This window comes from Megascapheus bottae, chromosome 28 (assembly GCF_031878675.1).
Source record: "Megascapheus bottae isolate mThoBot1 chromosome 28, mThoBot2.hap1, whole genome shotgun sequence".
Lineage (NCBI taxonomy): Eukaryota > Metazoa > Chordata > Mammalia > Rodentia > Geomyidae > Megascapheus > Megascapheus bottae.
The window spans coordinates 10,113,645-10,130,633 of NC_143536.1; the positions used below are offsets into that span (position 1 = coordinate 10,113,645).

Here is a 16,989-nt window from a genome sequence, read left to right on the forward strand (position 1 = left end):
TCCAGGCTGCCTTTGAACCATGATCCTCGGATCTCAGCGTCCTGAGTAGCTGGGGTGACAGATGGGACAGTTTTGAAGTAAAAGGAGGCGCTATGCAATGGGTCTGAGCACCCAGAGGATAGCTAGTGGCCAGCAGGCAGGCAGCAGGTACAGCTGAGGACCGGGGGCGGGACGGAGCGGGGTGGGGGGGCTTCCCACTCGAGGCAGCTCACAACAGGCTGGAGCTACCTTTCAATTTGCTCTTAGACCAGGGCACATTTTCAAAAAAAATGTAAGAATTGCTCCTCTGGAACTTTTCATGTCCTGTTTCTGCACTGCAGGTAACAGAGGGTAAACTGAGGCATCAGAGAGCAAAACCACAAGACAATAGGGAGTTGAGGCTGATCAGTGAAAGCAGGGGAGACCTCGTGTGCAGGGTCTACACCTGCCCCGTCCAGCCAAATCCAAGGCTCAAGTGTAGGCAATTCCATCCCATTCCAGACAAACAGAACAGTCTAGCAGGCCTTCTTGCGAGCGCTGCACACTAAAGAGCCAGTGTTTCACAAACTATGTCTCATGGGGCATTAGTTCTGAGAGAGGTTAGCTGAGGTTCTGAGGAGGAAAGGAGGAGATTGAGCAGAGCCACTTTATACCATCCCTTTAGGTTCCATTCATTTATTTATTTTGTAGTATGGGGGTTTCAACTCAGAGGTGTGTGGCAGGTGCTCTACCAATAGCCACACCCAGAGCCCTTTCTACCTACATCTCATTCACAGATGGGACTATACCCGTGCACTAACGGCTCTGCTTATTGGTTGAGATGGAGGCATGAAGACACCTGGAGGCAATGGATGTGTTCCGGTAACAGTGATTATCATTTATTATTTACTTATTTATTTATTTATGCCTAAGCTGGCCTTGAACTCCTAATCTCCACCTTCTGAGTACTTGGGGGTCAAAGTCATATACTGCTCTACACAGCCTCTGTGTTGTTTCTTTTAAAAAAAAAAGGAAGAAAGAAAGGAACAAAGAAAGAAAGGAAAAAGAAAAGAAACCAAATAGTCAGGTAACCTTGTTCCAGAGCTGAGAATTGTCTGTGGTGTAGACAACAGGTGGGACTTTCATCCTGCTATCAACAGCTTGATTCCTAACACAAAGCCTCCCCCCCCACACACAACCTTGGCTTACAGGACTCCACGGGTGAGAACTGGAGACTCTGTCAGGCCTCCCTTGTCTCTGCAGATGCCTTTGAGCAGCAAGGCATTCCAGATTTCTTCAGCCCCACCTCACCAGCCAACCTCATCCCAAGCTCCCACCTCTCTCCTGGATAGTTGCCTTTGCTCTTCTTCATGATTGGAGCCAGTTCAGCACGCCAAGAATGGCACCATGGCCTCCCCCCCTCCCTTTCCCCCCTCTCTCCCTCCCATCCTCACACCTCTAATGTGGTCTGAAAAGGCACCTGACTCGGTGCCAACTGCATGACTCTCTCAACTCCTATCACTTGTCTCTGAACGAGAATCCGAATTATATTTCCATCATAAACCTATGGTCTGCATGCGCCAATGTTAAGACCCACGTGAAGTGTAAAGCTTTATATTTATCCCATGCAAATGTTAGCTGGTGAGATTTGCCTTCAAGCTCCTGCTTGATTCCTGGCTCGTGTTTTCAGGCCCTTGGAGATCTCCGCCTCCATGACAGAATTGAGCCTGTGACCTTTGAATATGATATTTTTCATGTGCGAATCCAGCGCAGGTTCTTTTTTCCTCCTCCTAATGACTTTTCTCTTGCAAGTCTCACCCCTTACTCTACTCAAGCAATTCAGACAAGGGTTGACAGGGTCTCCATCCCAGAAAGAGCTTGGGACCAAGGGCTAGCACCTTCCAGCTCTGATTGGCTTATAGACAGACCTCTGATGGACCTGATTGATATTGGTTAACTCAGAGGTGAGACTCTCCCTCCAACACTGATTGGCTTAGGGACTGAAGACCCGATAAACATCACCAATACTGACCAATCAGACACAAGACCCAGGCCCCTCGCCCCTGATTGGCTAGAGGTAGGACCCACCTCCATCCTTGATTGGCTAAGGGGTAGATGCATGGGGAACATGGAGAATTCCTCTTGGTAGCCTGGAGACAGCTGGAAAGTGACAGAGATGGGGGACATTTTCCACTAGGCTTGGTGTAAAAAAGAGGAGGTCCAGGGGCGGGAGTTTGGCCTAGTGGTAGAGTGCTTGCCTAGCATGCACGAAGACCGGTGTTCGAGTCCTCGGTACCACATACATAGAAAAAAGCTGGAAGTGGTGCTGAGGCTCCAGTGGTAGAGCTCTAGCCTTGAGAAAGTCCAAGGACAGTGCTCAGGCCCTGAGCTCAAGTCCAGGACTGGCAAAAAGAAAAAAAAGAGGAGGTCCTAGACCTGCTGACTGACAGCTGTGTGTTTCTCTCTGTCTCTGTCTGTCTATCTGTCTGTCTGTCTCTCTCTCTCTCTATTTCTCTCTCACACACACGGAACATTATAATAGATTATATTCCCAGCCATGCTTCCAAATGAACTCCTAGGAGGAAGACAGATCACGTACGGACAGGCCGCCAGGCAGGAGGCAAAGGGCGTAAGAGGGTGCACAGTCACAGTTACCATTAGTGACAGGTGTGGGTTTGGTGGCTGCCTCGGGCCAGGTGTGAAGTGGAGGCACAACGACACCCAGAGGTGAGGGGTGGGTGCCTGTCACTGTGATTTTTCCCCGGGTGCTGTCAGAACTAATTGAACAGTGTGCTGTCGGAGGCCGCAGGTCGTGGTCTGCAAATGGTATTTCAGTTCTCGTCAGTGGCAGCAGCAGCAGGACATCTCTGCACCTCGGATGGGTATCTGGATGTTTCAGAAACCGGGGATCTCATGTTCTGCCAGTCACACTTGGAATGTAGCCACAGAAGGACACCACAGAGGGTTTGTTCACAATGTTGGGTTAAATATGTGAGAGGGGTCCAAGATGTTTTCCTATGTAAACATCTTCTGAGAGATTGCCCGTGTCCCATGACATTTGAGTATGCAAAAAACCAGGAGGTGTTATAGCAGAAAATGCAAATCCAGAAGACCTCTTGGAAGAAGTTTGCCGTGTGTGTGCGTGTGTGCGTGCGTGCATGCGTGTGTGTGTGTGTGTGTGTGTGTGTGTGTATACACACACCGCCCCATCTTTATTCTGCTTAGACCTAAAGTAAACTGTGGACACGTGACGTGCCTGAGTGTTGCTTACTTCACCACATCTTCTGGTCCAGCTGTGTGAATTATTTATGTATTGAAATATGTACTTGCACTATTAAAATATACTCTCTTCTCTATCATAGACAGGGCATTAGATTAGTGTCCTATTAAACTATGGGACTGGTATTATATTATCTGTGAAGTTCATGGAATTATAAAGGCAGCATGATTTTTGAAAGGTGATATGATCACACACATCCCCATCAAACCATTTCTGAAGATGTATTTATCCTAAACTCTTAGCCTCTACTATATGTCAGGTCGAATTGGGAGTTTTTATTGGAGAGCTGGCATCTGTAGGTGGCCTCTTGTTTCAAAGACCTGCAGCCCCTCAAATATACTGAACACTTAGAAAATCAAGCCTGAACCATAGCAAAGCAAAGAAAGAGAAGACAAACAATACCAACAAAGCAGATCATCTCCGATGGAGAGCTGAAGTGAGATCCGTGGTGATTGGAGGAGAGCCAGGAGACACAAGGTATGGTGTAATGGCATCTAAGCTGGTCTGGGCCTAAATAGTGCCAGGGGCAGGGGGCAGGGTCACAGGAAACCTGAGAGTCTCTCGAGTTCAAAGCACAAGCCTTATAGGTCCAGTAACTTATCCATCCAAGTCCCAGCCTCTGCCTCTAGGAATTCAGGCATGTCTGTTACTTAGGGGAGGAACTTTCCTGCCTCTACCATGAAGACAAGATGGCACCAGGTAAACCTACCGGGTGGTCAAGATGGCTGGGGTTAGATCCATTATCCTTATTTCATGATGATCCAGGCTGTTTAGGTGGAAATTTTAAAATAGAAATCAAACAAACTCCTCCATTTCTTGGGCCAATAAGTGCATTGTTAAAAAGATCATTTGAATGGATGTTATTTCCCGAGCTTCAAGTGTGTTGACTCATAGAGCTCTAGAGGGTCCCTTTGGATTCCTGTTTGTGTGGGCTTTCTTCTTGCTTGGCTGAGTCAAGACTATATGAGCTTTTTGAAAGCAAAGGTGGCATGTCTCCCCACTTTCCGTCTTCCCCCACAAATATCCAGAGGAGTGAGTGGGGTGAGCCTTTAATGATTCATGCTCTCATGTGTTCTAGCTCTTGGTGACATATCCAGATATGTCTCCTGTGTATCATCCACCTGTGCTGGGATACACAATATAATAATAATATTTAACAATAATGATACTAAAACAATAAGGCACTTTACAGACAGGAGCTCACCTTGATCTCATGAACACGAGTAAAGGGTTTTGGGGAAAAAAATTCTGGTTTTCAGATACTTCATCTTCTGCTCCTGCTTTTATCTTCCTGCTTGAGCCTGTCCCAATCCACATCACAGGCATCTCTGGGAACCTCAGCCCTGCCTACAATCCTAGCTACTCAGCAGGCAGAGGTCAGGAGGCTGATGGTTCAGGCCAGCCTAAGCCAAAACATGTACAACCCCCACTCCCCACCATCTCAATCAACAAGCCATCTCATTCCAGCTACTCCAGAACTATAAATAGGCGGAGTGCAGTCTGGATCAATCAGGGCAAAAAAGATAACAAGCAAAAAGAGTGCTGGGGAGGCATGGCTCAAGTGGTGAGGCAATCTGCCTGGTAAGTTCAAGGCACTGAGTTCAAGCCCCAGTACTTCATATACATACATACATACAGACATACATACAGACAGACAGACATACACATGCAGGGGACACTGAATGCCTTCAGAGATAAAGTAGGGAAAGTGAGTCAGTTAAGAATTTACAGAAGCCAGGGGTGAAGCTCAGTGGAGCACCTGGCTAGCATATGTGCAAGGGGGGGAGTGAGAGGGGAGGAGGGAGAGAAAGAATCAGAACCCACGTACCTCAATGGCTCAAATTAACTACCACCACCCTTGAAGTTATGTGTCTACACAGGAATTTGGGGAAAACACAAAGCCACACACACACACACACACACACACACACACACACACACACACACACACACACACACACTGTAGCGAGCCCCCATACACTGTTGCTGCACACTGGTGCAAAGGCCTGTGGTTTCTGAATACCTAAACCCTCTCCCCAGTACCTGTCACTTGCACAGTGACCCACTTTCAGTTCCAGAGGTAAGCCAAACCCCACCTGGCCTAAGCCAATCAGACATTCCCAAGTTGTGACCCCATCTCAGTCGGCATCAACCAATCAGAGACTCTGATTCTTGCCTAGTCTTGGAACCCAACTGGCCTCAGCCAATCAGAGATTCTGAATCCTGTGCATTATTAGAACCCAACTGGCTCCAGCCAATCAGAGATTCCGGCTCTGCCCCGCCCCCTGTTTTGTAGAGGAATAGCACTGGCTCCACCCCCGCCTGTCAGAACAGGTAGTTTCCAGGATGATTGACACTGCAGTGGACTTGTCACTTCAACCGACTCAATTAGACCTAAGGGCAGACTTGTGTTTGCTAATGGAGATAAAGAAATCTTTCCTTCAGCAACATGTGATGTATGCAGCTGTTCCAAACATTTTGTCATCATGATAAATAGGAATCTAAAAAAAAAAAAAAAATGAAACCCTCATTGAGAGAAGGCAGAACCAAGACAAACTGAAGAAAAATGGAGCCAGCACTCCAATCAAACTATTCCGGGCACAGGCATTGGCCTATTATTTATATTTACACGATTCAACAAGTTCCTTCTCTGTGCACATGACTGAAGCTGGGATCTGTTTCTTTCAACTAGAAGCGTCCTAGCTGGTACGCAGATCACTGAATGTACACCTTAAATGTCAGAAGGTTCGCTGTAAGCCCATTTTATTTTATTTTTGCTGGTCTGGGGGCTTGAACTCAGGGCCTGAGCGCTGTCCCTAAGCTTTGTTGCTCAAGGCTAGCGCTCTACCACTTGAGCCATAGCACCACATCTGGCGTTTTCTGAGTAGTTAATTGGAGATAAGAGTCTCATGGACTTTCCTGCCTGGGTTGGCTTTGAGCTTCGATCCCCAGATCTCAGCCTCCTGAGTAGCTAGGATGACAGCTGTGAGCCACCAGCGCTGGTGGTGCGTCTACTTTTGAAACCAGCCCAGCACTCAGCTTCAATTTAAACTGCCAGACGAACCAAAGAGTAATAAAGAAATGGCTGTTTTGTTCTCTTGCAAACACTGAGAGAGAATTTATAGGAAAATTGGGGGGGGGACAACTTCAGATTCGTCATCACATACCACCCCGGGGTGAGGGGTAATCCTGTGAAGACGCCTGCCTGGGTTGCCTTCTTCTTCTTCTCTCTGGAGCTCTTGACATCTTCTCCATAGCTCCACTCTGCTCCTGGGGGAGCATACAGATTCAACTGGGGTTGAATAATCTGTATGACATCCACATCTAAACGGCAGCAGGGAAACAGAACGCTGACCGCTCTCCTGCCTCTAGCTGGAAGTTCGCGTCTACAGGGAATCAGCCAAAAGCTGCAAGGGGAGGTGTGATTCAAGTGACAGAGCGCTAGTTTTGAGCAACAAACGCTCAGGGACAGTGCCTGGGCCCTGAGGTCAAGCCCCAGGACAGGTACAAGAAATAAAAATTAATAAATACAAAGATGTAGCTATTGAAGGAAACAAGGTTCTTCCCCGAGGGAAATTAGCTATGAAGAGACTACAAGGTGACTTTGTTTACCCCACAGGGTAAGCTATAGCCCCTGCTCCCCACAAACACACAAAGACAGCTCCTCTAAGCTCTGGTACTGTCTCAATTGTTGCAGCTACTGTGGTGAGGAAAGGGTGGGCCATGCCTCATCAGGTGAAACTTGAGCTTGTTTTACCCAGGTCAAAAGAGCAAAGAAATTTCAGTTCTGTCTGGTTAGAGTGTTCTGGGCTGGCTTGAGTGAGCCTGTATAGCCTCCATGTACTGGGGGATTCCCGCCTCTGTAGGTGAAGAGGGACTTCTGCCCTGTCACAATCTGAGGTCATTTGTGTATAAATCTGGTCATGAGTAATGCTGTATTTCTGATGGCTCCCTGACACACTGGCATGTCAGAATGTCTATTGAATTTCATTTTCTTAGGTGGGCACCAGTGGCTCACACCTGAAATCCTAGCCAGGAGGGAGACCTGGAAAATTACAGTTGGAAACCAGTTTGGGCAGCAAATAGCCAGACTGGAGGTGGGGCTCAAAGGGCAGAGCACCAACTGAGCAAGCAAACTGAGCCATTCAATGTGAGGCCCTGAGTTCAAAACAGAAGGAAGGAAGGAAGGAGAGGAAAGGAGGAGAAAAGGGAGGGAGGGAAGAAGGAAAAGAAGTTTGAGTACTGGAAAATCAACAGGATCCAAAAGAAGGGAGGGAGGGAGAATAAGAAGGAGGAAGAAAGGGAGGGGGGGAGGGAAAGGCTCAGCACGCTTGCTCAGTGCGTGTCTGGAAAGGAGCCCGGGTGGGACTTGATCTCTGTTGTCATATTAATTTAAAAAGCTTTAAGGAAAGAATCCCAAAGGGAAGGAAGAATTTCTGAAAAGCGGTTTTGTCTACTGGAAGCTGCCTGTGCATGGAAAAGTCTGACATTTAATTGATGTCAGGAATCTGGGGTGACAGCAAGCTTGCCTCAGGCTGGAGCTGGAAGTGGGGAGACTGACAGAATGGCTCTTGTTGGGAGAACCCAAAATCATGACTAGTTTCAGGAGGGGGAGATTTTTCTTTTCTTTTTCTTTTCCCGATGGCTTTCAGAATTAAACTGCCAGAGACACTCTCATGAGGGCTGAGTGATGTTGGGAAAGCTGGTTGGGTTGTAGAGCGATTGGTGGAGTGGCTGCAAGTTGGAGTCAGGAGTGGGGACTCACTCTCTAGCCAGGGCCCAGCAGGGAGAAGCTTCTGGATCAGGTACTGGATGTCCACAAGAATGGCAAAGTGGAGCTGGGAAGGGAGACGTCAGGCTGTGAGGTGCCATTTCTTCCTGAAGCCTCCTCTCTGTGTGTGTGTGTGTGTGTGTGTGTGTGTGTGTAAGATGTAAGATGGGAGGGAGGATGTATGCCTGGCATCGCTCAGCTCCTTGTTTGTTTAATAAAATGAAGGCCTGGGTGGACCCAGCTGCCATCTGCTTGTTTCTTTTCCTCTATTTAAAGCAGTTTACTAGGAAAAGTGTCCAGAAAAACTTAGCTTCCTCCATTAACACCCCCTCCTCTTGCTCCCTCCAGGCTTCTTCCTGTGGGCTAAGTTCAAGGAGGGGGGGTGTCCGGGGAAAGGTCAGGGTTAGGGACTCCAGTGCATCCTGGGGGAATTTTTTTGCTTGGGGGGAATACCTTTCAGAGCCTTGCCTAGAGATCTCAGGCTAAGGACTCACAAAGTCTGGGTGGCCCTTTAAGGGCCCACCTGCCTCAGCCTGCTGAGCCAGTGTTGGGATTACAGGCCTGTGAGTTGGCTTGGGGTGCCAGCTCTCAGTTGAGAGGTACAGGCCCTTTCAGACAGAATGTGAGAGGTAAGGCCGCCAGGTGAAGGGCCAGAGGCAAGCTGGCAGCAAGAGGAAGTCCTTCTGTGACTTATGGTGCCCAGCCATCCCTCCCTCCCTAAGTGAGCAAGGGACTTGCCACACTCACCAAGAGGCCCCAGCTGGGTTCTGGAAGTGACCCAGACCCGGCTGTCCACCTCCCTCAGCCCACCATCAAATCCAAACATCTGAGCCAGGGAGTCCAGAGGGTCACTGGGAAGGCACAAACATCACTGTCCCCAGCCTAAAACAAAGCCACACAGAAGGCCAGAGAATCGACTTCCTATTCTGGAAAATTCTCTGGCTGCCCCCCTCTCCCCACTGGGGGTGGGGTTTTCCCTGGCCACCCCTGGCCTCAGATAGCGGGTGGCTCTCAAGTTCCCCAGTCTGAGCCCAGAGCTGCTGGGCAGAGCCTGTGCCCAGTGGGTAGCCAGGACCACCTACAACATCCAGGCTGTGAAATCAGCTGCTTTGGGGTGCCAGAAGGGGCGGGGAAGGGGTGTCCCTGCTTCCAGGGTAACAACTTGGGAAGGGTTTCAATGCTGTACGGTAACCCTGGAGCTGAGTCAAGAAAGGAAGTGGAGTCTCCTTCCCTGATTGTTGATCTGCTGGGGATCAGGCCTGGTGCCTTCCCAGCTCCTGCCTGGGATGGAGCAGCAACAACAACAACAACAACAACAAAACAACAACAACACACACGCGAGGTGGGGGGAGCCTCTGACCTCACTCCCCAGCCCTGGAGATTTACTTTCAGGTGTCTTGTTTCAAACTGCTAATGGAAGAAAAAAGAAAGGCCACTCAGCTTCCCCGCCCCTCTCCAGATCAGTCTCCGAATGGAGTCCCGGAGGACCAGGCAAAGCTAGGGGGCAGACACACCTACCTGGTGCATCACCCGGCTGGGGTGAGCCCCGAGCGCTGGCAGACGGTGGCTACTCCCTGGCGTGGTTCAAGCAGATCTGCTTAGGGACGCAGGTCTTCTGGACTCATTTACATGTCCCAGGGCATTTGCATGTTTGGACTCATTAACGTAGCCGAGTCAATTAGCATATCCCGGGCTCGTCTACATACTCTGGACCTCCCGGCCCAGGTGGCTCCGGGCTGCCGGGCCCCGCGCCGGCTCCATCCACTCACGTTGTCCGGCCTTGTCCCGTTCAGGCCTCGGTGCTTGAGAAACACCTGGGGACGCGGGCCGAGTGCGCGGGCGGAAGGGCGGGCGGGCGCAGGGGCTGAGACCCGGGGCCGGGCTGAGTCCCGGGGGCCGGGCCGAGGCCCCGGGGCGGTGAGCGGGTGCGCGGGCTGAGACCCCGGGGCGGTGAGCGGGCGCGCGGGCTGAGACCCCGGGGCGGTGAGCGGGCGCGCGGGCTGAGACCCCGGGGCGGTGAGCGGGCGGGCGGGCGCAGGGGCTGAGACCCCGGGGCCCGGCCGAGACCCCGGGGCGGTGAGCGGGCGGGCGCGCGGGCCGAGGCCCCGGGCCCTCTGGAGCCGGGCCGGCTGCGCCCGCTCTGACCCGGGTCCTTTAACCCCGCGGGCTCCGCACTCCCGGGCCGAACTCCCTCTCCTTTCAGGCGAGTCTAAGGGCGAAGGGAGCTGAGCCCAGAACTCCAGACTCGGGAGGTGCCCGTCCCTGCGCCCCACTTCTGCGGCCCCCATGGCGCCAGAAAATGAGAGCCCAGCGGGGGGAGCTCGGGCGGGCGCGCTCCTCTCCGCCCGCCCCCCCGGGACTGCCGGGACCCCGGCGCGCACAGGTGCGCACGTGGCCCCGATGGGCGCCGCCCGTCACCGCGGAGGCCGGCGCGGACTCCTCCGCGCGACCCGGGGCGGTGGGCGCGGGGCCGGGGCTCCCGAGGGGAGGCGGGGGCGCGGCGGAGGGGCCGGCCGGGGCGGGGCGAGCGGAGAGCGGGGCGGGGAGGGCGGAGAGGGGCGGGGAGGACGGAGGGGCGGGGACGCGGGAGGGGAGGGGAGAAGGGGAGGAGAGGATGGGGAGGGGACGGCAGGGGAGGGCCCGGGGACGCGGTCAGCCCGCCCGGGCGCGTGGCCGGACGGTTGGGCGCGCGCCCCCACCGACCCCCGGGTCCTGGCCGGGGCGGAGCGCGCGGGGCGGGGGCGCGCGCCGCGGTCCCGGCCCCCCCACGTCGGGGCGCGGTGGGCGGCGGAGCGCGTCCCGTCCGGGTCCCGAGGCGCCGCCGCCGCCGCCGCTCGCCAACATGGCGGACCTGGAGGCCGTGCTGGCCGACGTCAGCTACCTGATGGCCATGGAGAAGAGCAAGGCCGCGCCCGCCGCCCGCGCCAGCAAGAGGATCGTCCTGCCCGAGCCCAGGTGCCGCGCGACCCCGGCCCCGCGGTCCCCGCCCCACGCGACCCGCCACTCCCGGCGATGCGGAGGCTGCGCCGCCCCCCCCCGGAGCCCTGACCGGGACCCCTGCCCGGGATCCCCGCCCGGGACCCCCCCCTGCCCAGTCCTGCGTCGCCCGGTGCCCGAGCGCGAAGCGGGGAACTGCAGGAACGCGGGCTCTGAAGTGACCGGCCCGGCCCCGTCCCCGTCCCCCCGTCCTCCCGTCCCCTGCCCCGTCCTCCCATCCCCTGCCCCTGCCCCGTCCTCCCGTCCCCTGCCCCTGCCCCGTCCTCCCATCCCCTGCCCCTGCCCCGTCCTCCCGTCCCCTGCCCCGTCCTCCCGTCCCCTGCCCCTGCCCCGTCCTCCCGTCCCCTGCCCCGTCCTCCCATCCCCTGCCCCTGCCCCATCCTCCCGTCCCCTGCCCCGTCCTCCCATCCCCTGCCCCTGCCCCATCCTCCTGTCCCCTGCCCCATCCTCCTGTCCCCTGCCCCTGCCCCATCCTCCTGTCCCCTGCCCCATCCTCCTGTCCCCTGCCCCGTCCTCCTGTCCTCCTGGCCCCTGCCCCGTCCTCCTGTCCTCTGCCCTGTCCTCCCGTCCTTCCGTCCTCCCGTCCCCTGCCCCTGCCCTGTCCTCCTGTCCCCTGCCCCGTCCTCCCGTCCCCTGCCCCTGCCCCGTCCTCCCATCCCCTGCCCCTGCCCCGTCCTCCCGTCCCCTGCCCCTGCCCCGTCCTCCCATCCCCTGCCCCTGCCCCGTCCTCCCGTCCCCTGCCCCGTCCTCCCGTCCCCTGCCCCTGCCCCGTCCTCCCATCCCCTGCCCCTGCCCCGTCCTCCCGTCCCCTGCCCCGTCCTCCCATCCCCTGCCCCTGCCCCGTCCTCCCGTCCCCTGCCTCTGCCCCGTCCTCCCATCCCCTGCCCCTGCCCCGTCCTCCCGTCCCCTGCCCCGTCCTCCCATCCCCTGCCCCTGCCCCATCCTCCTGTCTCCTGCCCCATCCTCCTGTCCCCTGCCCCTGCCCCATCCTCCTGTCCCCTGCCCCATCCTCCTGTCCCCTGCCCCGTCCTCCTGTCCTCCTGGCCCCTGCCCCGTCCTCCTGTCCTCTGCCCCGTCCTCCCATCCCCTGCCCCGTCCTCCCGTCCTCCCGTCCCCTGCCCCTGCCCTGTCCTCCCATCCCCTGCCCCGTCCACCTGTCATGCCCCCCCTCCTCAGCCTGCCCCCCGCCCTGTCCCCCCTGCCCTGTCCACCTTGTCCTCCTCACGTTTCACCCTGTGCCCCCCCCCGCGCCCCTCTCTGAACCCCAGCTGGGCCCTGCCTGCCCCTGCACTCATCCCCCCGACCCCCTCCCCATCTTTTTCCAGTGGTCCCAGCGGTTCCCTGGGTGGCCCAACTGCCCAGCCTTCTCCCTCTTCTTCCCCATGCACCGTGAACCCTGCTGCACCCCAGCCACTCTCCTTGGGGACCAGATGCGTCACCTGGGCTGGGTTTGGCATGCACCTGCCTCACAGGACCACTGCTTTAAAAGATGGACGTGAGAGTCCCTTACACATGCATTTTCTTTGTGGATGGCAGATAGGAGGAATTGGTTGTGAAATTACCCAAGAAGGGCTGTCAATACGAGGTGGCCAGGTGACGGGTCCAGCCCACACTGCGTCCTCATCTTAACCTCCAGGGACTTGAGCACTGGTGTTTAGTAAAAGTTGTTGGATCTGAGGATTTTCCTGGTTCCTGTTTTTAACACTGCCTCAAGAAGGCTTGTCTATCAGGTTAAGGTCAACTCTCTATCCAGAGTCCCTGTGTGGGGGTATTTTCCTGTTCTTTCCTCATTAGCAAGGCGTCCTGCATCCCACAACTCTCTAGGAAGCAGAGGACTTGGGGTGACAGACACACATCCAGGCTCAGAGACTGGGGGCCTCACAGTTCAGAGAAACACTGAAATCCAGAAAAGATTGTCCTTACTTACTTGTCCTAGAAAAGAAAAACAAACAGGGAGGGAGGGTCTTGCTTTTTTCTTTTTTTCTGTCTGTAAAAGCTGCTAGGTAACTTCCCTAGCTGGGAGCTAAACCACCGTGCATAGATGAGCTCAACCGTCTTCTTGCATGGGTTTTGGCTGTATTTTACAAGTGCCTCCTGGAACGCTGTGGGTGCTGTGAAAAGTGGAATGGTGTCAGTGGAAACAGACTGGGGAGGAGTTTTTGGACCAGCCATCCTGCCATAGTCCCTTCCTCTGAGGGTGCTTGGGTGGGGGGCAGTTGCTGTCAGATAAGCCAAGTCGTCAAGAGGTGAGGAAAAACCGCAGTCCCCCAGGATCTTTGGGGGTGCCTCAAATCTAAGGGTGTCCTGAATTGGACAGTTGTAGAGTTTATCCCAACAGCAGCTCTGTGAAAATCACTGATGTGGCAAATGCAGGACACCCTGCCCCCCCCATCAAACCACAATTTTGATACAAGAAGAAAAAATCTTAGGTACTCTATATATCTGATAGAAACACGCAAATTCAAAAACAGGTAACTCTAGCCTCATGGGTAGTTTTCTTTTTTTGCGGGGGGGGGGGGGGTAGGGGAGATGGGTATATAACATGACTAAATTTAGGAACGTCTGTATATTTTTCCCCCTTGGTATTTTGAACTTAATGTGACTTCTGCTTTTCAGTGGCAGTAGCAGAACCTTCTTCTGTGGCTGGGCAGTCACTTCCTCCTAAGAACGCCTACGGATTTGGGGTGGTGATTTTTACTAATGCTTTTCTCTTCCTCCTCCTCCTCCTCTTCCTCCTCCTCCTCCTCCTCCCCCCCTCCTACTCCCCCCCTCCCTCTTCCTTCTCTTCATTTTCTGTCTATTTGTCTGTTTCTGCCTTCCCCTGGGGACTGACCTCTGGGGCCTTCCACCCCCCCCCCCCACTCCCCGCCGCCACTTTTGCTTTGAATTTTTTAGATAGGGTCTCTTTCAGGAACATATTCCTTTTGTTCTTGTTTCTCTCTCTCTCTCTCTCATTTGGTTGTGGACAGCTTATTTCGCTGACATTTCAAGACTGAGACCTATCCACAGGCAAGTAATTTCAGGAACCAGCACGTTGGGAATCCATTCAACTGGAGAGCTGAATAAGACCAGGAATCTCCTGCTGGGATTGTAATTTGTTTTGTATTTGTCTCAATGACTTGGCTTGGGGTGGCCTGGCAGGCACCTTTCACAGCCACCGTGTCTCCCTCACTCACTGGGCTGTTTAGTTGAGACCATCCAGGGCTACAAATATGTCACCACCTCTGAGGGACCCCAGGGACCTGACAGCGGCTTACTTTGGGAGTGGGAGATGAGAAGCCTTCTGTGGAAGAGAATCATTTTCATGTTGAAACTTGTTGATGGCTCACGCCTGTAATCCTAACTAATCAGGAGGCTGACTCTTGAGGATCGGGGTTAAAAGCCAGCCGAGGCAGGAAAGAGCCAGAAAAGCACCAGGCTGGAGTGGAAGAGCGCAGGGACAGCGCTCAGTTTCTGAGTTCATGCCCCAGGAAGGCACAAAAACAAAACACCGCAAGTATAGCCTCCAGAGCCCGAGTAGCTCTGCCATGGTAGCTTTTAATTTGCCAGCAGTTCGTCAATATTGATTCATTATTGATTTATTGATTTTCTTTTCTCTCCCTTTCTTCCGAATGATTGTATTTGCCTGTCAGGACCATGCTGGGCTTCTTATGGAGACACTTTGTATGTGTATTATTGTGTTCCATGGCGGTCTATGCCCTTTTTTGGGGGGTGGTTTAAACAGAAAAGCAATGGAAGCAAAGACCATGTCAGTGATTTCATAGCCTGACAAGACCTGCATGTGGGGTCTCCTTGATTGTTGAGATGATCTCAGGAAGATAACTGGAGCCCTGGGAGAGTCTGTCTATTTGATGGCCGGAGGCAAACTTTTAAGTGGACACATTATTCAATTAAGGGAGCAGTGAGCGTACATCCTGCCAGAGCCACGGATGGTGCAGCTGTTGCAGCTTGTGGAAACGTTTGCTGTGCTAATAGGCAGGTCATGGGACCCATTCGGAATGGCACCTGTGCTACTGGCACACGCAGCTAAACAGGAGCTGGGAAAAACATACTTTTATTGTAGTCAAGTCAACAAGGCACAGAAGGTCACTGGGGCTTGAACTCAGGGCCTTGTGCTCTCGCTTGGCGTTTTCATTGAAGGCTGGCACTCTATCCATTTCCATCTTGTCAGTAATCAGTTGGAGAGAAGAGTCTCTGATTCCTGTTGGTTGGGGCTGGCTTTGAACTGTGATCCTCAGATCTCAGCCTCCGGCGTAGCTGGGATTAACAGATGTGAGCCACCCGCCTGGACTGTCCCTTCTTAGGCCCTAGCTTGATGCAGGCGGCTCCTCCAGCACTTTGGTAGACTCTTCTCAAAGCCAGTAGAATCCAACTGGCTTGCAGTCACTGACAGTAAAGGGTGGCCCCGACTCGGCTCTTTTCCTGGGGCCTCACCTAAATTTCTCAGGCACTGCAAATGTGAGATGAGCCATGGCAAAGCACGATTCTGTGGAGGGCTGGGTCACTGGGTCACTGTGATAAGAAGATCTGAAAAAGAAAAACAACCCGCAGGAATTAAGATTCTTCTCTGGTATGGTGGCAGAGAAGCAAGCCAGGCCTGGGGACACAGGGGCCAGCTCCCAGCTGCTGGCCCTTCCTTTTGCGCTTTTCTTTCTCGAGAGAGAAGCTTGCTTTCAAGTGTGGCTGCTCGAAGCTTCTCAGTCGCTGACACGTGTGTGGTGGCTTTTGTCACTCTGTGTCACCCTGCCCAATCTGCTTGCTCAGTGCTCTGTCACCCTTTGTTAATGGTCCTTTTTGAAGAGCAGTCGTGTGGCATTCTGCGTCTCCCCCATGGTGAAGCTCCCATGGGGACTGGGTCTTGAGGCAAGGGGGGGGCCAGCAGTTCTCTTTCGGTGGAAATGGATTTTCTGCTGTGATTTGCTCACTAGCCGGTCAGGGTGCTGGAGGAAAACATGAACTAGTGGCTCCTGTGTGGGTTGGAGGAGGAACCGAGGGCTTCATCCTGTGCTCCAGGCCTGGCTGGGAAGGAACAGAGCTGGGTATTTTGACCCCCCCGGCACTGTGAAAAGAATACCCCACAGCATGAGTGGCTTTCTGCCAAACACAGCGGGCGTGTTCTTGGGTCCTCTCAGAGGTGCTCGTCCTAAAGGCAGTCGCTGCTGTCGGGAGTTCAGTTGTGCTGGTGACTGCAAGTGGGAGCCTGTGGTCATCTTTCCCGAGATCTGTCCTCAGAGGTGGCCTTGGGGACAGCCTGTCAGTGCACTGAACTTGGCTTTGCCACCCAGGGTGAGAGGTGGTGCGTTCCTGTCCTACGGTCCCTGCCCTGTCTTGAGAGCCTACCCTCTGCCAGGGATGCCCATGAGCCCTGCACGTGTCCCTCCCCCGTCCCCACTCACCGATGGGGCCGCAGCCTCCCCTTTCACAGAAGCAGAGGCCCAGGGAGGTCAGGGATGGGAGGCCAGGGGGCTGCCCTCGCCTCCCCCCAGGCCCGGGTCTTTCCCGGCCTGTCCTTCCCCTCGAGGGAACCCCTCAGTTCCTGGGGGAAACCTGGTGATGAGGAGTGAGAGAGCGACCCATGGGGCCGGCAGGCCAGGCGCTGTGGGTGCCGGTGAGGACCATCCAGCAGTGCACGCAGCCCGCCCCCAGGTAGGAGAAAAGGAGATCCCCAGCCCCACCTCCACCCCAGGCTTCCACCTCCTAGGAAAAGAATGAAAGGGGAAAACAGGGATGCCTTGGGCGATATTTGTATAGAAGATCTTTTCCCACACACCCACTCTTGCTGCACTCTAGCTGGAGCCTCCGTGAGTGGATATGGATCTGTGCCAGCTGTTTGCTTCTCCGTCCTGCCCTGGACGCTGGCAGGGAGGGGGCATGGCAGGAGGGGGCATGGGACCATAAGCTTAGGGCCAGCTCACTCCCTGCTAAGTCACCTGTGGAAACCCCGCTGGAGTGCCCCTGCCTCGTTGATCAGAAACGAACCTGG

The 16,989-nt window shown here is 54.5% G+C and overlaps 1 protein-coding gene and 1 long non-coding RNA gene across 2 annotated transcripts in view; one reads left to right on the plus strand and one right to left on the minus strand.

Annotated features, from left to right (window-relative positions):
• Positions 1-6,377: 6,377 nt before the first annotated feature.
• LOC150045157 (uncharacterized) lies at positions 6,378-9,837 on the minus strand. Its single transcript, XR_016532931.1, has 4 exons — positions 9,528-9,837; positions 9,370-9,419; positions 8,757-8,891; positions 6,378-6,562 (listed from the first exon to the last, which is right to left on the minus strand). It is a non-coding gene; the product is annotated as an uncharacterized LOC150045157 (long non-coding RNA).
• An 810-nt stretch (positions 9,838-10,647) lies between these two features.
• Grk3 (G protein-coupled receptor kinase 3) overlaps positions 10,648-16,989 on the plus strand; it is a 48,137-nt gene continuing 41,795 nt past the window's right edge. Inside the window, exon 1 of the mRNA XM_090320354.1 lies at positions 10,648-10,964. Within this exon, the coding sequence (XP_090176480.1) occupies positions 10,852-10,964 (113 nt within the window). The 5' untranslated portion in view covers positions 10,648-10,851. The remainder of the gene's footprint in view (positions 10,965-16,989) is intronic.